The sequence below is a fragment of the Eptesicus fuscus genome, chromosome 5 (assembly GCF_027574615.1).
Source record: "Eptesicus fuscus isolate TK198812 chromosome 5, DD_ASM_mEF_20220401, whole genome shotgun sequence".
In the NCBI taxonomy this organism is placed as follows: Eukaryota; Metazoa; Chordata; class Mammalia; order Chiroptera; family Vespertilionidae; genus Eptesicus; species Eptesicus fuscus.
This window is the reverse complement of record NC_072477.1, coordinates 92,195,614-92,218,876: the sequence shown is the minus strand read 5'-3', so window position 1 is coordinate 92,218,876 and position 23,263 is coordinate 92,195,614. Positions and strand designations below refer to the sequence as shown.

Genomic DNA, 23,263 nt, shown 5'->3' with positions numbered 1-23,263 from the left:
GAAGTCACTTATTGTCTTTTGAAATATAATCAGAAAATCAATCCAACCTAGATAGTTTAAATTAAATTCTTAAGAACTTTGACCTTTTATGTTAAGAATTTGATAAATTCATCTCTCCAGGTTTATAGTACGTAACTTGATTATGTGCTTATTATTAGTTACAGTATTTAGCTAATTTACCAAAAGTCTCCTATTCTGGAAAATCTCCGTTAGCAACTTTAGCAGTAAAATGTTTTACCCCCCAAAGGTATTTCACTTGTCCATATAATCAAAGGAACTTTCTACTTTATATATTTTCTCCTCCATATTTCCACAGCATTTGGCCCAGGAAAATAATGTCAATAAAAGAACACACAAGTCCTTTCCTTCTATTCCTGTATTCAATACCCAGGTTAGACTTCTGCGTGGAAACTTCTGCTCTGTCACACTTTCCCTATATTCCTTAGTCCAGACAGTAGCACAATAAGGATTTTGAAAAAATTAAAATCTCTGAACCTATAAAAGTAACAGCTAAAGCTTCCATTTAAAACATCTTCATTTTGGGGGGTGGGGCAGGTAGAAGTGGGTAAACGGGGTATAAATGGTGATGGAAGGAGATTAGACTTTGGATGGTGAACACAAAATACAATATACAGATAATTTGTTATAGAATTGTACAGTTGAAACCTATATAATTTTATTAACGAATGTCACCCAAATAAATTCAATAAAAATAAATAAATGTCTTTGTTTGAATAAGATCATTCTTATTAGACAAAATACTGCCCCAAATTTATACTCCTTAAATTTTCCTTAGTGCTTTATAATCATTAGATTCCAGGGACCTGGTTTTTTATTTTATCTCTTACACAGATTAAGCATGGAGACTTTGTTATAATTACAGGTTTGTTCTAAAAATGCAGATAATGATGCAAGAGACGAGGGTAGGGGGTGGGAGTGGAAGAGGAGAAAGATTGAGGGAAGGGGAGGAGAGAAGAGGGGAAAAGAAATAAATATGACATAAAAATAATTTTTTCCTTACCTGCCTGTCCATTAGGAATCCATAGTAATTGATCCTTGGTGAGCGAATGCATGAAAATTTAGAGTCCATCAATTACAGCAGTCTGAATAGTTGCTATTCAGATATACAAGGTCTCTAGGGAGCAGCTACTGACCTCATTGGGAGTCTACACTGAAGGAGCCAACATGATCTATCTAATACCTAATATTAAAAATAATTCATATATTATACTCTAATATTTATAATAAAACAATTTAGTATACTCTATACAAACTGATAAAACAGTGTGAAACTATTTTTGAAATTTAACTTAAAGGATAAATCTTTACAACCCTCCCCTTCCCCCAACTTTATAGCTTTGAGCTCCTTTTCTATTTTTCTTGTTCTAGTGCCATGCTGGAGACATTGCTGCTAATACCTACATTGCAATCCAGTTATGCCCCAAACAGAAACAGCCTTGCTGGTCTGCCCACAATCATTCACTCAAAAAACAGATCAGGGTTTACCAAGTGGCAAGGAATAGAACTACACATGAGTTAAGGCAGCTCCTACTCTCAAGGGACTAATAATCAAGTGGAGATTATAAAATAGCCTCAAAATAATCACAGCTCTTTCCTTTAATTCCCTTCGGTGCAACACAGGCCTAATTACTTTGATTTTGCATGCCTACTACATATATAAATTAGGAAGGAAATGTCAAACATTTCCAAAGACAAAAAATTACCCATTCATTCTCATATTACATATAATTTATATACGTATTACCTCAATCTTCTGTTTATAAAGATATTTAACATCTCAACTTTGTTTATTTTAAAACAAGTGTCTATAAATGCCTCTGGGCCATTTAAGTCATAGTAACGATTTCTGGTTGCTTCTTATCTTTTTGTTTTTCAATTTTATTTATTTTTATTGTGGTAAATTATACATAACAAAATCTATTGTTTTAACCATTTTTAGATGTACAATTCAGTGGCATTAAGTAGAGTCACTATGTTGCATAACCATCACCCACTATCATTTCCAGCACTTTCTCATCATTGTTAACAGATACTCTATACAAATTAAATACCAACTCCCCATTTCTCCATACCCCCAGTCTCTGGTAATCTCTATTCTACTTTCCATCTCTTTGAATTTGTCTACTATAGATATCTCATATAAATGGAATCATATACTATTTGTCCTTTTGTTTCCTGGCTTATTTCATACTTAGCATGTTTTCAAGGTTCATCTATTGTAGCATGTATCAGAATCTCATTACCTTTATAAGATGAGTAATATTCCATTGTATGTATATACAACATATTGTTTGTCCACTCATCTGTTGATGAAGATTTAAGTTGTTTCCACCTTTAGGTTATTGTAAATAATGCTTCTATGAGCATTGGTGTACACATATCCACCTGAGTCCCAAGTTTCAATTCCTTTTAGTGTACCCGTATACCTTAAAGTGGAATTTTGGGCCCTGGTGGTGTGGCTCAGTTGGTTGGGCATCATCCCCTACAATGAAAGGTTGTCCGTTTGATTTCTGGTCAGGGCACATGCCTGGCTTGTGGGCTCCATCCCTGGTCAGGGCACGTACAGAAGGCAACAAATTGATGTTTCTCTCACATCAAAGTTTCTCTCTCTCTCTCTCTCTCTCTCTCTCTCTCTCTCTCCTTTCCTCTCTCTAAGCATGTCCTTGGGTGAGGATTAAAAAAAAAAAAGCTGTGGTACATATACACAATGGAATACTACTCAGCCATAAAAAAGCATGACATCTTACCTTTTGTGACAGGATGAATAGACCTAGAAGGTATTATGCTAAGTGAAATAAATCAGCTAGAGAAAGACAAATACCATATGATTTCACTTATATATGGAATCTAAAGAACAAATAAAGAAACAAAATAGAAATAGAGAAGAGAGTGTCAGTTGACAGAAGAAAGGGAGGTTGGGGCGGATAGGTGAAAAAGGTGAAGGAATTAAGAAGTACAAATTGGTAGTTATAGAATAGTCACAGAGATGTAAATTAGGGAAAATAGTCAATAATATTGTAATAACTATGTACGGGGCTGGGTAGGTACTTGAAATATTGGGGGAACCAATCCGTAAAGTACATGATTTTCTAGTCACTATGCTGTACATCTGAAACTAATCTATAATAATAAAAGCATAATATGCTAATTAGACTGGACAGCCAAACCACCTTCTGGATGTCCTTCCAGATGACCTTCCGGACGAAGCTGGGGCTGCAAGGGCCAAGGCAAGCTGCTGCGGCTGGAAGGGCTGAGCCCCTTGCATGGATTTCGTGCATCAGGCCTCTAGTATAGAATAATGTTGAATGTAAATTGTAATTGAAAATTAAATAACTACCTATTTAGAATAGACAAGGTGTTGAAAACACACTTGTCTTTAACCTCAAAGAACTTGTATATGGGCTTTGAGAGATAAGCAAATGCAACACATTATGATGTATGCAATGAAATAAGTAGAGTGTGCTCTGCAAACATGGGAGAGCATCTAGCCCAGGCTTTGCAGAACACAGAAAAGGCAACCCAGGAGCAGTGGCATCTAAGTTGAGATCTGAAGGCTTTTGGGGGCAGATTGGAAGAATTAGTGAGGTAAATAGATTGGAGAGTATTCCAAACAGAAGGAGCTATATGAATGAAGCTCAAAACCAAAACCCAGTTTGATATATTGACAAAACTGAGAATGCAGTACGACCACAGTACAAGAAGGGAGAGAGAGAAGGTTGGAGAAAGAGGGCTAATTAAAAGAAACCAAAATCCTGAAGGGTCCAATAAACTATTTTAAGTATTTTGAATTGTATCTGAACATTAGTGTCAGTGTGGCGATAGGATCAAATTTGTACTTTGTGAAGAAGGATCACTCTGATTACACTGGGAAGAAAGGATGAAAATAGACAAGATTGGGGGCAGGAAGACCACTGAGGAAGCTGTTGTAGGAACCTACACCGGTTGTGCAGATAGCCTGGAGAACAGCAATGGCAAAAGGGAAAGAGAAAAGTGAATGGCCTAAGGAGGTATTTAGGAGAGAAAGTGATTAGTGTGAAGAAGATGGAGGAATCGGTGATACTTCCAGGTTGCTGGCTTGGACAGGGATGCAGGATTGTGGCAGACAGTTGAAGAAGCCATGAGAAATTCAGACCAGCCTGAAATGTCAAGTGGGAGGGTAAGGGGGCAAGAGATAAAGCTGGAGAGCTTGGTTAGGCCAGATCAAATGTGGCTATAGGTCAAATTAAGATTTTGCTACGTTAGTCTTTCTTTCAAAAAATATGTTTTTATTGATTTTTAGAGAGAGAGGAAGGGAGAGGTATAGAAAGATAGAAACATCGACTGCCTCCTGCATGCCCCATACTGGGGACTGAGCCAGCAACCTGGGCATGTGCCCTGACTGGGAATCAAACCGGTGACCTCTTGGTTCCTGGGTCATTGCTCAACCACTGAGCCACACCTCTGGGCTTGTGATGTTACTCTAAGTGAAATGGGAAGCCATGGAGAGCTTTATTGTTTACACTACTTACTTTCGGTGAAATAAATAAAAATGAAGACTGAATAACCCCCAGGTCCACCATGTATGGCTGTGTACTGCACAAATCCGGGGCTGCCATTCACATTGATCAGGATGTAAATGGTACACCCAAAGTCATGCAAAGCACAGCAGCTAGCCTTGACATCGCATCTTATGTGGTTCTCTAGTTTTATGTGAATAAATGTCTTATCTCCATAGTAAAATAATAAGCATCTCTAGAGCCAAGCTTGTTTTATACTTTTCTGTTTCTCAAATTACCTAGCATAGTTCTGAATATACAGCTATCTCCTATTGAAAAACTTGTGGTCTTGCCTCTAAAAACCAACACTCACTTTGATTTTACTACTGTAAGCACTACCTGTTCTATCACAGAGTAACTCCAACTACACTTACCAACTTTAGCAGATTTAAAATCTTTATTTCTATAATGAGATATTGCATTCACATGATTATACTTTTACTGAAGCAGGTGTCATGACACTAATGAATTTTACAACTCATTTTCCTTCACTGGTCATTTTTTACTTGAAAATACTTAAGTGTTCCGCCCTTGCATTCTTTAGAGTAAGGATTTTCAGGACCTGATTTGTTTTTCCCCAGCCTCTATGATTATATACGTCTGGCCACTATTCCTGTATTTGATTAAAAATCATAAATTTTGGTATCACGTGTCTGTTTTGTTTTCTGTGAAATACTTTTACACTGTCATAACTATCAAGTCAATTATGATTTTAGATGTTATATCCCTTATAACATGAAGTCTTATAATTTATTTAAAGGGTCAGAATGAATCACAAAACATATGCATAGTTTTTTTTTTTTGGCTTGTTTTGACACCATGTATGTTTTACCTGGGTGTCTTGCTGTTAGCATTACAAATGAAAGTTAATTTTCTAAAGTAAAAATTTTTTAGATGTAATTTATTTACAGGATATTTTTCCTTACATGATATTCTTCTACTATCCCCCCTTTTTGGTTTAAATATTGGGAGGCTTTTGGAAATTTTATGCTGTAATCTTGATAGCTTTTAAATTTTACTTTTTTGCACTAAAATGTGACTGCATTAGGTTCATTATATGTTATGCAATTTTACCATGAGATGAACTACCAATAAAAATTTTAATTAACACTTTAGGAATAGCTTTTTTGTCCAGTACAATTGATTTTTCTAGAGTATTTGCTTATTTTGATTGGCCAATTTAAATTAGTCTGAAAACTTGACTACTATTTTACTGTCAAATTTAATACTCTAACAACCATCTTGTTTTACCCTGTAAATATTAGTGGAGAGGATTATTTGCCTTCTTGAGTAGACCCTGAGCATTCCTGGTGCTAGGCTGGATTTAGATATCATAGACCCCAGTTCCCCGGATCATGGGTGCAAGACATCTCCATCAAGTCTTGTTGCAGTGAGAGAGCATCTGCTGTTGGTCAAGTCTCTGTTACCTGGGTCCCGATTTGAGCTGGGCATGTGAAGCTGAGCAGCCATGGGGGCAGGAGATCTCCCTCAGCAGGGGTGAGGGTTCAGGCCCCTGCAAACTTGGGGGGGGGTGAAGGTCTGTGCCCCACCTCTGTTGACCCCCAAGCTCTTTCCTGATGGCCGCTATGCGACTGTGCCTGTCTTAGGTTGTTCCTTCCCTGAGAAATCTTACCCGTCTCTGGCTAACCAGCCATCCTCCGGGGCCAAGCAGGGTGATGTGAGGTTTAGTTCTGTCTCCTTGGTCGCCTATGCCCCCATGGCCTCCACGCCCAGCACCTGCCTTGGGATCCCCTCGCCTGCTGGCAGGGTCCCAGCACTGATCACATATCTTGTGGAACCCAGGTTTCTTCTCCAAGGAGGCCCAGCTCACCCCACTGGGTGAGAGACAGATCCATGGTGTATAGTTTTTTTAAAGTATGATAAAAAATAATCTATTTTCTCCTTTTACAATTATTCTCCTTGTAGTTAATACTATAGTTAGCATCTTTTCATCTTCTCAGTTTTGTTTGGTGATTCAGTTAACTCAGTTGTTTATGAGTGAAGGGCTACCACACCTGATACATCATTTTTGAGTGGGGAGAGGTGACAGGAAGATGAAACGAGACCACTAACTCTCTGAACAAGCTAGCAACTCTCCTAAGAGGGCAAGGAAGCACAGCATGCATTCACTTACTTATTTAACATATACTTACATAGCATTTACCCTTTAGTAATGAAACTGGCCTATAGCCAGGTTTAGAATGCATACCAAAGAGTATAATCTGCTGAAGTGATATTATTCTACCATTAACATCACTGTAGCTGTCTTCCATGATTACTGTATTAAACTGATGCAACTGTCTGACTCTAGACTAGGTCACAGCCATCACCATCTATATATGTGGGATTTGAACTGAGTGAGCATGTAGAGTATACAAGTATGGCAGGTTCAATTTACATGTACTTTAGATAAAATGATTGGAACTACATGTTTAATTACATAAAGAAATATAAAAATGAGCTTTGACTATGTTTTCAAATGAGCATGTAAGTTCTACACATCTAAACCTTTAATGAGCATGTAAGTTCTACACATCTAAGCTATGATCGCTTTCCTGGGCTCCAGAGCCCTATATACCCAAATCGCTCACCATAGTCACTGGCACATGGATATCCCAGACACACCACTACCTCAGTGCTGTTACAGTGAAATCACCATTTCCTCCTCCTTCTGTATCCTCTTTCTCCTCAATGAATGGCGCTCACCTAAGCAGCCAGAAGCCTTGGAGTCATCTTGAACTCCTCTCTCTTCTTACCTGCCCCTGCTCCCTCTGTTAAATCACACGTCCTGCAAGTCTCTTATCCAGCTAGACTGGTACAGCAATAATGGATACCTGGTCTCCCTGATCCCGTTTTAATCCCCTCCATCTCTTCTCCACACAACCATGAAAATCATCTTTCTAAAACACAAAATAGATCCCAATGTTCCTCTAATTAAAACTCTTCCATGGCTTCCTATCAATTTTAGGATTAAATCCAGACTTCAGATGAGGACCTTCATAATTAGGCCTGCTTCCCTCTCTAGCCACTGACTTTTCTCTCCCTTGCTCTATCTGCTAAGATGCTCCAGCTATACCCGAACATTTGCCTTTTCCATCAAGTACACACCATGTTTTCTCTTGCCTCTTCTTTACACATAATCTCCCTCCACCTGAATGCAGTTTCCCCCTCCTCTTCTTGGTCTAGTTAACTCCTAGGAATTCCTCCTAGAAGTCTCCTATAGAGAGCCCCATTCACTCCCAAAGCTTGGGTTAAGTACCCTCCATATGTGCCCTATCTGTCTATCTCTAGACACTTATGAAATGGTTGTTTTATTTATCTTTATATATCTCTCCACTAGCAAATAAGATCCTCAACGACTTTCTGTTTCTACATGATCTGCATCCAAGCATTCATCTGGCACCTAGACACTCAATAAATGTTTATTAAATGATGAGTGACTAAACTGTGAAAATTAATATCTATAATAATAAAAGGGTAATATGCTAATTAGATCAGACGTCCTTCTGAACATCTTTCTGGATGAAGCCGGGGCCAAAGGGAAGCCAGCCCAGGTATCGGGTGCCTGCAGGCAGCCGGAGGGGAGCCAGCCTGGGTCCTGAATGCCAAGGTTAAGCTGGTGATGGCAGCCAGGGGAAGGAAGACCTACTCATGCACAATTTCATGCATTGGGCCTCTAGTGTAGAGAATAAATAGCATAGTTCTAAAAGGTCTGTCTGCTCCAAGAGGTTTCATGAGTAATAACTGAAGAGGACAGTTTTGGAAGGTAGTCAGTTAAAAAAATGTATCTTCAGATGAAATTAATTTTTTGTATTAATTTATTGTATTCATACTGCACCTACTCAATTCTTTTTAGATAGTGTACTCTAAAATACATGTATACAAAGGTAATTATTAAGAGCCATATGGTGCATACAGGGACTGACAATTCTATTAGAAATATAGGTTAGAGGTAATTGCTGCAATTGAGTTCTGAACATAGCACTGAGTTTAATGGTAGCAAAAGTAAAAGGGGAACTACTTTGTGAAATAAAAGAAAGTAGGAACAATTTTTCCCCCCAGAAATTTCATACCAAGAACTAGATTGACATATAATAGTTAATAAAGATTGGTTGAGCCCTGGCCAGGTAGCTCAGATGGTTAGAATGTTGTCCCAATATGCCAAAGTTGCAGGTTCAATCCCTGGTCAGGGCACATACAAGAATCAACCATGAATGCATAAATAGTGGAACAGCAAAATCATTGTTTCTCTCTCTCTCTCAAATCAATTAAAAATTTAAAAAAGAAAAAGACTTGTTGATTAAAAAAGTATGTATCTTTTTAAAAATATATTTTTATTGATTTCAGAGAGGAAGGGAGAAGGAGAAAGAGAGAGAGAAACATCAATGATGAGAGAGAATCAATGATCAGCTGCCTCCTGCACGCCCCACATTGGGGATCGAACCCGCAACCCAGTTATGTGCTCTACCCAGGAATCAAACCTTGACATCCTGGTTCATAGGTCATTGCTCAACCACTGAGCCATGCCAGCCAGGCAAAAAATAAGCATCTTTATATTAAAAACATTTAACAAAAAAATTGGACAATACCTTCAATGACAGATTTTAAAAAGCTATGGGAAAATTGTCTATTTTGAAAAATAAGCCCTCAATTTAAAAATTAAAAAGAGGGCAGCCTGGCCAACGTGGTTCAGTGGTTGAGCAATGACCTATGAACCAGGAGGTCACAGTTCGATTCCTGACTCGGGGCACATGCCCGGGTTGCAGGATAGATCCCCAGTGTGGGATGTGCAGGAGGCAGCCAATCAGTGATTCTCTCTCATCATTGATGTTTCTATCTCTCCCTCTCCCTTCCTCTCCGAAATCAATAAAAATATATTTTTAAAAAAGAGGGCATATTATTAAACTAATTCTACAAAGACATTTCTAGGAAAAACTAATATAATCTAGTAAATGTACATAACTTAATAGTGATTCTAATTTGACACAGAGACAAAATACATGGAAAAGTGGATAGCGATAATTTCCTTTAGAGACATATGTATACATACACATGAACACAAATGCTATGTACTTGTTTTCACCTAGACTTTTAACAGAACTTGAGTAAACAATAAATTTTAAATTGAGCTACCCTTATGATAGAAAACATGGGGCATATGGCAAAACCAAATCATTATTTTACTTTGAAAATTAGGGAAGTCTGAGTTGTGTTCAGATGGGCCGCCCCACCCACTACAAGGCAGGGGCAAATTTCTTCTCAAGGGGTGGCCCTGGATTTCTCCTAGAGGCAGGACATCTACTCAATAGAAATCCCACAGTTCTGCACCAAAGAACATGGAAGAAAAGTCCTTTACATAAAGTATGATTAAATGGATAAAAAAGGGGGACGTGTTAACTATAGGTTTACATCAATCAACCAATAAATATCAAGTGCCTCCCCCTCACTGTGTTCCACTTCACCTGTCCTCAAAAAGCCCCGGAGAGAAGGCAGTCAGGGTTTGCATGTGCATAAAGAGACTTCATAACAAACATTAAGCTTTTGAATGTTTTCATGTATGCTCCTTTAATTTAGAAGGAATAAAATCTCAATGCGAAAAAAACCTCTAGGTTATAGACACATCATATATAGTTCTTCCTAGAAACAAGTTTGAAGTAAAATTATTTTTGTCCAAATACTGTGGAAAATATATCTTGCAAAACTTTGTTTGCTTTAGTAATTACTTTGGACATATTTAATAAGGCAAATTCTCTCATGAGCACATCCAAAACACAATGAAAAAGAGCAGAGATTTAAAATGAAATAAAACTCCATTGATGATTTTCAACTTAAAGTTCCTTTCACAGTGAATGAATTAAAAAATTCTTCACAAGGGACTACTGATTTATCATGATACACATATGGAAATGGTTTTCACATAATTTTGAATACATGATAGGTATGTATTTATTTAAACATATTATTATAAAAGTGAGAAAACAAAACCCTCCTAGTTATGCAAAAATTATGTCCAAGTTAGGAATAAAATGCACTCACGTCTTAGGCTACCAATACGAAGTCACACGACTAAAAAAAAAGCTTGGTCAGAATATATAATTTATGCACACATATACTGGCTCATTAAAGAGCATTTTTATTTATTTTATTATTATTTTTTTTAAAAGTATATTTTTATTTATCTCAGAGAGGAAGGGAGAGGAAGAGAGAGAGAAACATCAATGATAAGAGAGAATCATTGGTTGGTTGCCTCCTGTCTGCTCCCTACTGGGGATTGAGCCTGCAACCTGGGCATGTACCCTGACCGGGAATTAAATCGTTAACTCCTGGTTCATAGGTCAATGCTCAACCACTGAGCCACTGTGACTGGGCTCAAAAGCATTTTTAATTCCAGGTGATTAAAAAAAAAATAAACTGTTTGATCCTGGCTGATGCTGCTCAGTAATTAGAGCGTTGGCCCACCCACCGAAGGGTTGCAGGTTGGATCCCCCATCCTGCTCTGGGTGCCTGTGGGAGGCAACCAATGTGTCTCTTTCACATCGTTGTGTCTTTCTCTTTCTCTATCGCTCTCTCTTCCTTCCACTGTCTCTAAAAAATCAATGGAAAAATATCTTTCGATGAGGATTAACAAAACAAATAAACAATTTGAATGCTTAACTTAATTGACTATTAAAAATTTTCATAACAAAGCTTACAGGTTATTTTTTAAATTAAAAGAATACATATATTGAACAATCATTTTCTGTCTCAATTAAAAATAACGAAAGAAGTGCTTACATTGAATCTAGATAACATAAAATACGTTAAAATAAATTTCTCAGGAAAAGAAAAATCTTAGTGTTGCATAAAGATATTATTAAAGTGCAGATAACTTTAAGACAGTGCTCGGCAAACTGCCGCTCTGTTGACTAATGAGTTTGCCGACCACTGGGATAGGGGCTTAATCACAAGGAACAACAACAGCCTGTAATTATTGGAATCGAGAGTCTAGGTCAGTGGTCGGCAAACTCATGTGGCTCAGGAGCTGCAGTTTGCCAACCACTGCTTTAAGACATTGTTATATTTCTTTTTTTAAAAAAATATCTTATTGATTTTTTACAGAGAGGAAGGGAGAGAGATAGACAGTTAGAAACATCTATGAGAGAGAAACATCGATCAGCTGCCTCTTGCACACCCTCCACTGGGGATGTGCCCACAACCAAGGTACATGCCCTTGACTGGAATCGAACCTGGGACCCTTCAGTCACAGGCCGACGCTCTATCCACTGAGCCAAACCGGTTAGAGCAGTTATATTCCTTTTGTATTTCATTCCTTCATAAGTGAAAACAGGTGGCTGTTTAAAATGTCAAATAGCCCTGGCTGGGTGCTCAGTTGGTTAGTGTTGTTCCCATAGGCAAGGTTGCAGGTTCCATCCTTGGTCAGAGCACATACAAGAATCAACCAATGAATGCATAAATAAGTGGAACAACAAATCATGTTTCTCTCTCTCCCTCCCTTTCTAAATTTAAAATATAATTAAAAATTAAATGTCATATCTAAGTCACTTATACTTCGGTGACCATTAAGCCTGTTTGGATTGACTACATACCATAATATATTCTACATTGTACACTTATGGGAAGAGAAAGCCTGCCACTATTATACTAAACCATGATATTGTATATTTTAAGTATTACCTATACTTCCATATTTCTGTATCAAATTTTTAATGTAATGTCAATCATCTTCCCTATTTTAAAAATGTTTTAGTTTAGCAGTATATTGTCCAAAAAATTAAATATTTGTAAATAGTAAGTGTCCATTAACAAAGGACATTAAGTAGGACTGAGAGAGGAAAAAAAACACATAAAATATAAGTGCATTTGAAAATGAATTATTCTGTAATAAACTTTATTTAGTCAGTATATATGAAACAGTATGTATGTCTGGTACTGTTCTGAGTACTTTGAGGAGTATACATGCATGCATAAAAGCACACACACATGCAGAAGAAAGTAAATTAATCCACATGAAACAACTGCAGAACAAAAGATTATCAATTTTTAAATAACGAAATTTAAAAAATGGAAAACAGATTAGTGCAAGTTGCCCAGGGTTAGGGACAAGAGGGAGGTGGGTGTGGTTATAAAAGGGCAACATAGGAAGGCATCCTTGGGTGATGAAAAAGGTTTGTATCTTGATTATTGTGATGGATACACACAGGATAAAACTGCAGAGCACACACACAAACACACTCAAATCAGCACAAGTCAAACTGGGAGAACCTGAATTAAATCAGTGAATTACCCATGTCAACTCCTGGTTGTGATATCATCCCACAGTTTTCAGGTATACAGGATCTTGTACTATTTCTTACAACTACATGTGAATCTACAATTACCCCTAAATAAAACGTTTTAAAAACTATTATAAAATGCACTTTCTCCATTCTTAATACATCTCCTGACCCCAAATGAAAACATACAAGGAATAAACACCAAAATTCCTCCCACTGACAAACAACAACAACAACAAAACACATAAAAATTACCATTTAGATGCTGTAGTAATTCCCCTAAAAACATAACCCAGAGTAAATATTATGTCTAAACATTCTTGCCCTTAATTTTAATGTTCTTAATTTTCTTTTAATTGCATGTGAACTTAAGTGAGTCTTAAAGATCATATCCTATAAATTGAAGGTTTCTCATGACACAGTAGTGATAAGATGCTATCTTACTTTGAGTTCAGATGCTGGTGGCATCTTGCTTAATAAGAGAAGGAAGGGAAGGAAGAGGAGAGTCAACATTATCTCCCTGTCCTATCTAATAAAATAGTAATATGCAAATTAACCATCACTCTGCTATACCCACAAGCCATGCCCACCAGCCATGCCCACCAGCCAATCAGGAGCAAATATGCAAATAAACCCAACCAAGATGGCTACCACCACAGAGAGCAGAAGGGAGGCTTCGGTTTCCCTGACAATGGAGGAAGCCAAGCTTTCCGCCTGCCATTGCCGGCCTAGGACTCCACTCAAGGCTAGAAAGTTTCAATGATAGAAGATACATAAATACAAACAGAAATGGCGGCAGCCACCGAGCTGAAGAGAGAGGAGGGAGGCTTGTGTTGCCCCTGGCTATGGAGGAAGCCAAGCTTTCCACATACCCTGGCTGGCCCAGGCCTCTGCTTAAGGCTACAAAGTTTCAATTATAGAAGATACATAAATCCCAACAGAAATGGCTGCTGCCACAGAGCAAGCAGAAGGCTTGGCTCCACTCCAGGCTACAAAGTTTCAATTGTAGAAGATAAATAACCCCCAGATACCAGGGCCTTCGCTTGGGTCGCCAGGGGGCATGGCCGGCCTGCAAACCACCACAGGCCCCTCGGCCAGGCCGTCCCACACCCCAAGGGAATCATGATCTGGGACACCCTTCAGGGCAAACCAGCCAGCCCCCACCTGTGCACCAGGCCTCTATCCTATCTAATAAAAGAGTACTATGCAGATTGACCATCACTCAAACACACAAGATGGCTTCCCCCATGTGGTCAAAGATCCTGCCCCCATGTGGACACAAGATGGCCACCACAAGATGGCCAGCAGGGGAGGGCAGTTGGGAGGGACCAGGCCTGCAAGGGAGGGCAGTTGGGGGCAATAAAGCCTTCAGAGGAGGGCAGTTAGAGGTGACCAAGACAGCAGAGGAGGGAAGTTGGGGGCGACCAGGCCTGCAGGGAAGGGCAGTTGGGAAGGACCCAGGCCTGCAGGGGAGGGCAGTTAGAGGCAAATAGGTTGGCAGGGGAGCAGTTAGGGGGTGATCAGGCTGGCAGGCAGAAGCAGTTAGGGGCAATCAGGAAGGCAGGCAGGCGAGCAGTTGGGAGCCAGCAGTCCTGGATTGTGTCCACCGGGATTGGGCCTAAACGGGAAGTCATACATCCCTCGAGGGGTCCCAGATTGGAGAGGGTGCAGGCTGGGCTGAGGGACACCCCCCCCCCCCCGTGCACGCATTTTGTGCACCGGGCCTCTAGTTACTAGATAAGAAGCAAATCACACACACACACTCTCTTCCTCTCTATAGTCTGCATGAGTTGGGCTGAGGGGTGAAATGAGAATATAAGGGTTTCTCAAAACTAGATCTTTACCGGCTTTGAATATCCTGGAAAAGACTCAAGCGTATCAAGCTCTTTCACTAATGCAAAATGAGGAATAATGTGACAGCGGCTCTGGAATTCCTTTGGTGTGAAGTTGAAGGTGATCAAGGCAGGGTGACATGCACGGGCACCCGCACAGTAAAACGGGCCTGATTAGGGCAGATTCCCATTCACATAAAATGATTTCCAGGCAGGTAGTTCGTTTGGCTTTGACTTTCCACCTGACACATGCCTGGTTGCAGTAAAGATGGAAATAGGGCCCCTCTCACACCAAACTAAGCTTCACCCGCTCAGCCTCACCCTCAAAGGCCCGCTAAAGAGACTGAGGAATTCCTCTAGCCCCCATCCTTCTCCCCAAAACTCAGCCGCAGCGGGTAGGCGATGGGATAGGAGGCAGGGGTCAGGAGTGGGGCGGGGCGGGGAACGCGGCTAGGAGAGCCCAGTGACAGGCGGTGACTGGCCTGGGATGCGGGTGGTGGGCGAGGCAGGGCTGAGGACAGGGCAGACTAATGGCTGCAGGCGCAGGGCACCAGGTGACAGCCCCAGGGGTGCGGGCGACGCGGGTGCAGGTGAGGGCTCACCCGCGTTCTGCAGGGTCTCGATGTTTTGGGGTCTGGTCGCCAGCTCTGCCACCATCTGCACGAACTGGGTTCGGGCTTTCTGGTACTGCTCGAACACTGCGGAGAGAGACATGGTGGAGCGAGCTGCTCAGCCATCCCCTGGCTCCCGCCCACTGCTGTGGGGGCAGCCGCCCCAGCCCCTACCTTGCAGCACCTGCCTCTGACTCATGGTGCCCGAAGCTCTCCGCTGGCCACAGCTCGGGGCGACCTGGCTCCTGTGTCCCGGGCCTGCGAGTCCCAGAGTCCCAGGAGCGGACAGCGCACGGGGGACTGGGACAGCGCCTCCTCGGCCTGGGGACGGAGGCCAGTCCTCTCTGTGTACCCTGGTCTCCGGAGCAACCGATCAGAACAGCGGTCTAGCTTCAACTGTCAGTTCCTGGATTGACGTCACGGGGGCGGGGCCCCGCGCCCCCAAGAATGACCAGTCCTGGGAGAACTTCACCTGCAGGGGCCCCCCGGACGCGCCAAATGCGCCCATCCGCTGCAGGAGTCTGCACCGTGGAGTGTCCCTGGTCTGCTGGGTAGGGCGTCCGGGCCTGGAGTGCGCCCTCCCCTGCGGCCTCTTCTCCTTGCCCGCCCTGGGACGCCAGGAGCGGCGCTGCACCCCCGTCTTCTCTCTGCGCAGCAGCGGGTGGGAGGCCTGCCCGCCTCTCTCAGTCCCATCAGGTGCAGCTCCTGCAGGTGGATGTGGCCCTGGCACTTCGCCAGCGAAGCCACCCAGGGCCGGCGCGGGCGGCCCAGGAGCGGGTGCACTGGTGCCGCCCCACCCCGCTTGCTGCTGCCTGCGCTCCGCTGCCCCGCGCCCAGCCGCTGCGCAGCCCCCCGCCGGGCGCCCGCCGCCGGGAAGGCCGAGTGGAGTCGTGTCTGGAGCTGGCCTTCGACCGCCCGCTCCGTGTGCAGCTGCGTGTACCCATCTTCGTCCTCTCCACCAGGCTCAGGCCAATGGTCCCGAAGCTGAGCACCGCCTCGCCTCGCACCGCCTCTGCGCGCGCTTGTGCCTGCGCCTGCCCAGGGCTCCCCAGCGAAGGCGCGGGGCGGCCAGGGGGCGAGCGTCAGTACCAGAGCCCACAGCAGGGCAGGGCGGGGTGCGGGGCGCGCGTGGAGAAGCTCTGGCCGAGGTGCCTGCGCCATCTGCGGGGGTCGCGGGGCAGGCGGGTGGGGACCGCGCTGGGGGCTTAAGTGTTTGCGCCAAAGGCTAGGGTCGGAGGGCCGGGGAGCGCACAGCGGGCGGAAGCGCTCTCCTGCAGTGGGGGCACCGACAAGCTCCAGGGGAGGTGCAGGTGCCAACAGTGGGGAGGAGGGCTCGGAATGGGCGGGGTCCCATTGACAGGCTGGGGGCACAGGTGCCGGTGCCAAGACTAGGGTGATGGGGGCGGCTAGGGAGCTCACAGCGTGCAGTGGGCTCGTGGGTGCCCTCCAGAGAGCGCCAACTGGGGGCAGGGAGGGGGTTGGCAGCAGAATGGCAATGGCTGAGCTGGAGTTGGGTCCTCAGGGTGACTAAGGCTGTTGATTTCCCTTTGGGGAGAAGACAGCCACGCTGTGTACTTGATTGGTTGAGAACCTCTGACACACCAAAAAAAAAATTCATTGGAATTGAATAGAATTTAAATGACTGGGGTTAGAAATGAGGCTTTATACATGTACTAGAGGCCCCGTGCATGAATTTGTGCACTAGTGGGATCCCTCGGCCTGGCCTGTGGGATTGGGCTGAAACTGGCTCTTTGACATCCCACAAGGGGTCCTGGATTGCAAGGAGGGACCCCACTGGTGCACTATGGGGGCCAGGGGGGGATGAGGGAGGTTGGCCAGCTGGGGAGGGACCAGCCCAGATTGCTCAGTCTGGATCTGCCATATCCCAGCAGCAAACTAACCTACCAGTCAGAGTGTCTGCCCCCTGGTGGTCAGTGCATGCCATAGCCAGTGGTTGAGCGGCCTTAGCATATCATTAGTATATTACACTTTGATTGGTTGAACGCCGACTTGATGACAGGACACTTAGCACATTAAGCTTTTATTATATAGGATTTTATTTTGGGTGCTCTATACAGTTCATAAGAATAGACTTCATCTTCAAGGCATGTCCATGTCTTCCAAGACCCTCCAGGAGCTTAAGCAGGGCGGTAGTGGCCATCCCTCTCATATGAGCAGCCATTAGTACAGCATCCCTCTCATATGAATAGCCATTAATACACACATCTAGAAACTACAACTGGTTTTTCATTGTTACTGAAATTGACTTCTATAGCTTTCTATTTCCTCCAAGTGTCCTTGGGGAAGTTCCTCTTCCCCTGGAGGTTTCCTTTTTATTTTCTTCTGTTGCTCATGAAGGCTAGCCAAGGTTTTGTGCAACTCTAAGTCTCAGATTCTAAAGCCGGGAACATCCTAGGACATTGTGCTCAAAAATGGAAGGGATTTTCTTGTTGGAATTCTCTGGGAGGACACACAATGCAGTGTTCAGATGATGTCTTATTGAGTTGTACGCTTGAAATGTGTATGGTTAGGCAAAGCAATGTCACCCCAGTAAATTTAAAAAATTCTCTGGAAGGACACCAAGGGAAATATAAACACAGCCTGACTGTGAAATCAAAGCCTCATTTAAAAAACAAATAAGCTCAATTGGCTGGGATTATTACTCCCTTATTAAAAGCAGCTTTGGGCCCTGCTGGTGTGGTTTAGTGGTTGAGTGTGAACCAGGAGGTCACTGTTCAATTCACCGGCAGGGCACATGTCCAGGTTGTGGGCTGCATCCCCAGTAGGGGGCATGCAGGAGGCAGCAAATCAATGATTCTTTCTCATTATTGATGTTTCTATCTCTCTCTTTTTCTCCCTTCCTCTCTGAAATGAATATAAACATATATATATATATATATATTAAAGCAACTTTGAGACTATATAACACAAACACAAAATTGGAGGAGTGTTATTAAATGTGAACTTATCTGTGCTGTGCAGGAAATTTTCCCACTTGGTCACTTCATAAAGACAAACATAAAGAAAGATGAAAGGATATAATGCGTAAGAATTAATTGAGGAACTTATTAAAATTGCAAATTCCTTCATTCCTTCAAACCTAGAGATTCTGCTTCAGCAGTTCCTGTATGAAATATTCCAGGTGCTTCTAACATGGGTGTCCCAGGAGGAAAGTGTGACAATCACTGATGACTGGGTCTGAGCTACCAAAGTGAAGACAAGATGTAGTCGAGGGACTTAAGTCCTCTCTTGCCAACTAGTTAACAAAAAGGACCCTGACACACATTTCTTGTTATTTCCTGCAGTGCCTCACCTCTATTAAAAGCAGCTTTGGGCCCGGCTGGTGTGGTTCAGTGGTTGAGGGTGAACCAGGAGGTCACTGTGTTATTAGGTGGCTGCGTAGTAGCAGGCTCTAAGAAAAACACAAGTATCTATTGTCGTTAGTGCTGGGTAGCATTATATAGGGTTAGTTCTAACCTATAACTGAACCATTAGATTATTCTTTTTATAATTAATCAGCTTTCTGTTCTCTCTGCCCATTTAAAATTATTTGGGGAATAAAAAGTTTACACATCCCCTCTAATACCAGAATGTATGAGGTTTGGAAAGTTCAGGAAGACAACTGAATTTATTCACTAGTCTTTTGAATATTAGGGCCTCGTCTTTCACATTCTCCCCCCTAGTCCTCCACCTTAGTCAGACCTCAACCCACCACGGCAATCCTACCATCCCGCAGGGCAGCCAGGTGAGACTCGGCCACTCCAGGCACCCACCTGGCTTAGGCCACTTTGGAGTTTGCCTATCTTGTCCTGGAAATAAACCTAGGTGGTCACCCAAGGGAAAGCAGAGCAGCTCACCCCCTCTGCCTGCCTCTCCTGTCCTCTCCATCTGGCGTCTCATTTCCCTCTGCTCCTTCTCCCTCTGGTTCCTTGCACTATTGGTCTTATAGGGGAGGAAAATAAGTTTCTCTATACCAGTGATGGGCAACCTTTTGAGCTTGGTGTGTCAAACTTCGCCAAAAAACTGAGCATAACTCGGGTAGTGTGTCACTTTGAGAAAAAAACTAACTCCAAGACTCTAGTCACAAATGTTTCATCCTCATATGAGCAGCCATTAGTACAGCATCCCTCTCATATGATGCAGCAAATGTTTCATCCTCGGCATGCGACCGCGTGTCATCAGAAATGCCTCAGCACTGACACGCGTGTCATAGGTTCGCCATCACTGCTCTATACCCTTCTGAGTTCTTGGCTGAGACCCTGTGATAACTAGACCCTGGACTCTGAATAGATTAACTAGAGAAAAACAGAGGTTTATTAGCACATAGACCTCATGCATTCATGGAAGACACCCAGGCGAAGATGAGGAACTCCTGAGGTGGCTTAGAATTCAGGCCTAAATACACCCTAATCGGAAAAGGTGAGGGGGACTTAGGCTGTTAGGTGAGAGGAACTGGTTTTCAGGAGGGTGAGGGTCCTTAGAAGAATTCCCTGGTTGCTGACAGTTGAGCTCCTTTTGGAAGATGTGTTTGTATGCAGATGAGGGAAGTTCAGAGAAAGACTTCCCCTGCATTTTCTGTTTTTCAAATGCCGACAGCTCAAAATACTCACTATTCCAAAGTGGCATATTTTGGGAGGCCTATTCTGCGACCCCTCCACCTCCCATCCCCAGGACTTGTGCTGGCTTATATGAGTGGGAGCACTGGGTGCTACAGAACAAACTGCCTCTGGGCAGAGTCCCCAACTCTTAGCACTTCTTCCTCTGAGGGGATGCCAGAGTCTCAATGCAAGGACAGAAACTGCTAAACATGATAAAAGGCCTCTTTGCAGAGAGCTCCTTCATTCATTTCTTCATCCCACAAATGATGGCCGCGCTCACTTTGTATCAGGCATGTCCTCGAAATGAGGAACACAGAGATGAACCAGACAGACCAGGTCCTAGCCCTCGCGAGACTTCTACTCCAGTGCGAGAAAACAGACAAGGAAGAGGGGGAGGAGAAAGGGAAGACAAAAGAGAAAAGGAAGAAGATCAGAGTTCTAGGTGCTGAGAAGGGAACTAAAGTAAGATGATGGGTGGTGTGCCTGGAGGACTCTAGGTTGGGTGGTGAGGGAAGGGCTGTCTCAGATGAAACTTCCGAGCTCTGAATGTCAATCATTAATGCTAACATCCAAAGGAGGGGCATTCAGGCGAGAGGGACTATGTGCTCAGGGAATATAAATTTAAGATCAGACCAAACAAGATGTAATTAACAGTATAATTTTGTGTCTCCATGAAGTAAGTTTCCAATGACTTTTATTTCCTTACTCATATCTCTGTTAAATGGAGTTTTCAGTTAGAGTCAAATGTGGAGAAATACAGCTCAGCAGTAAACAGAGACAACTGAGAAATGTTAGCTGCTGAATGGAATAGTCAGAATTTCTGACAGAATTTCTTTCCTTGTCAATTGCCCTCCTTCCTAGGCAGGAATCCTACCTTTTCTTGTTATCAGAATAGGAAAGAAGAAGAAAAAACAAAACAAAACAAACCGTTCAGCCCCAAACCAAGAAACCAACCCCAAACATCCCACCTCACCCCAAACAGAAATAACCCCTACAACTCACCAACTTCAGCAGTGAGAGGGGAGATTGACATCAGGGTATGCCATCATTGTGTTTCACATTCATTGCAGCAAAAGAGCAGAGAAGAGGGGAGGCTTTGGAAAGAATCCTCAAAGAGTTACACCCTTCCTCCTCGATTGTTTATATCAGACCTGCAATCAAACACTGAACATATACCAGCTATAAATTGATTGACCAGCTCACGTGCTCTGGGCTGAATTGTGTCACCCCCAAATTCATATGCTGATGCTCCAACCCCCTCATGTGACTATGTTGGAGATGGGGCCTTTAAGGAGGAGGTTGAGGCTAAATGAGGTCATAAGGGTAGAGCCCTAATCTAACAGAATTGGAGCCCTTATAAGACGAGGAAGAGGCCCCGGAGCTGGCTCTCTCTGCCACGTGAGGACACAGTGAGGCGGCGGCCACCTGTAAGTCAGGAAGACAGTCTTCACCAGGACCGGACCATGCCGCACCTTCACCGTGGCCCTCCAGGCTCCAGAACTGAGAAATAAGTGTCTGTCTGTAAGCACCAGTCCATGGTAGTTGGTTATGGCAGCTGGAATAAAAAATGAGGGAGTAATCTTTACAGCGCACTATGAGGTCGGCTGACTCGCATTTAAAGAAAAAACACAAAGCGAACAACTGTATTTATGAGCGTCTTGCTCTCCACTGCCTAAGATGAACTAACTAACTAATTTTAGTATGTAACCTGCTAAACAAGTTACTTTTTTTTCGGGACCAAAAAGCAAAGGCGATTTTCCAGTCACAGTAACCTAGCTGCAAGTTAGGCAGCCAAGATTTCTATCTTCATCTAAGCTACCGTCGCCCTCTGCTGGAGAAGTTTATGGTTGCTGCTTTAACTGTTGAGAACAAGAAATTGACCCTGGTCATTTTAATTTAACAAATGTTTGGGCCACTAACTTTTCTTTGAACTTGTGATTGCCTAAAAAGGTTGAGTTTATATTGATTTATAGAACCAATTTATTTCTTATATAGATCCCTAAAATTTTAGACATTATTTGATAATGATTAAATATTCTTCATACTTCTCTATAAGCACAGAATTAATTTATGAAGCAGTATCAAAGCTTAATGATAGAAACAACAGCAGCAGATTCTAGAGTGCTCTTTTGAAAATTTTGATTACTTAAAATTATAGAAAACTTGGAAAAATATAGAAATGTGGAAGTAGAAAGAAAAATTATGTGCAGTCCCATTTCAGTGGAAAAAAAAAAGACTTTTTACATTTTGGAATGTTTTCTTCCAGAGCTTTTTCTAGGAACATAAAGATGTTTTTAAAAAAATTTTTATTGTTTATTTTGCCTAGTTGTTACATGCTATAAATAGAAATTTGTGTCCTGTATTTTTTTCTCTTCAAACATCATAATCATTTTCCCATGTCCTTATGAACACTTTGTTACTGTGAGGAACATGTGGTGTGTCACCCAGACCCCCTTTCCCAGGGAGAACTTGGAGCTCCAGCTGCTGCCGCCCCTCAGGGATTGCCTCAGCGACAGGGAGCCACTTGGACCAGGCTATGGCCTTCCCAGCACAGCCCACATCCAGGGCCTGGCGGGGGCAGGTAGCTGGCCCAGCCCCTTCGCCCAATGGGAAGAACTCTGTGGGCCTGTCAGTCCTGGAGCTCCGCAGTGGGTCATCTGAGGCTGGCCTTCTGCCTCTGGCCAGTCCTGCTTCCCCTCTTACCTTCCATGGCGTTCATTGGAGGCTGTTTCCTGAATACATCCCAAATTCACAAAATTCCCTCTCACCATCTGCCTCCTAGAGAGCACAGCCTGTGTGCCTGTGACTTCTAATTTTTTGAATATAGTATATGTACATGTGTTTAAAAAAATTTGAAGTGTACAAAAGGGTTTTCAGTGCAAAAGTAAGTCTCCCTCTAACCCTGACTCCACCCCCCATTGTTCTCCCCAGAGGCAAACACTGTTATCCATTCTGAGGGTATCTTAACAGGACCGGGCTGTGGTGGTTGATTTTATGTGTCCACTTGCCTGGATCACAGGATGCCCGCATAGCTAGTTAAACATTATTTCCTAGGAGTGTGTTTCCAGAAGAGATTAGCAATGAATCAGTGAAGTGGTAAAGTGGGTGGCCCTCTCCAATGTGTGTGGGCCTCATCCAATCTGTTAAGGGCCCGACTAGAACAAAACGCTGGAGGAGGGGAGGACCTGCTCATTCTCTGCCTGACTGTATGAACTGGAACCTTGACTTTCTGCCCTCAGTGCTTCTGGTTCCCAGGCCTCCACTCCTGGACTGGAGTCAACACCGTCGGCTCTCAGCCTGGGAACTGCACCACTGGCTCTCCTGCGTGTCCAGCCTGCAAGTGACTCAGCCTCCATAACTGCGTGAGCAATTCCTTATAACAAAGCTCTTTCT

The 23,263-nt window shown here is 43.0% G+C and overlaps 1 protein-coding gene across 2 annotated transcripts in view; it reads right to left on the bottom strand.

The window, feature by feature from the left end:
• SPAG6 (sperm associated antigen 6) overlaps positions 1 to 15,509 on the bottom strand; it is a 59,974-nt gene extending 44,465 nt beyond the window's left edge. For both annotated transcript variants that reach the window (XM_054715617.1, XM_054715618.1), the window contains exons 1-2: positions 15,447 to 15,509; positions 15,264 to 15,359 (exon numbers count right to left, since the gene is read on the bottom strand). In XM_054715617.1, the coding sequence (XP_054571592.1) occupies positions 15,264 to 15,359; positions 15,447 to 15,471 (121 nt within the window). In that variant the 5' untranslated portion in view covers positions 15,472 to 15,509. The remainder of the gene's footprint in view (positions 1 to 15,263; positions 15,360 to 15,446) is intronic.
• Positions 15,510 to 23,263: the final 7,754 nt, after the last annotated feature.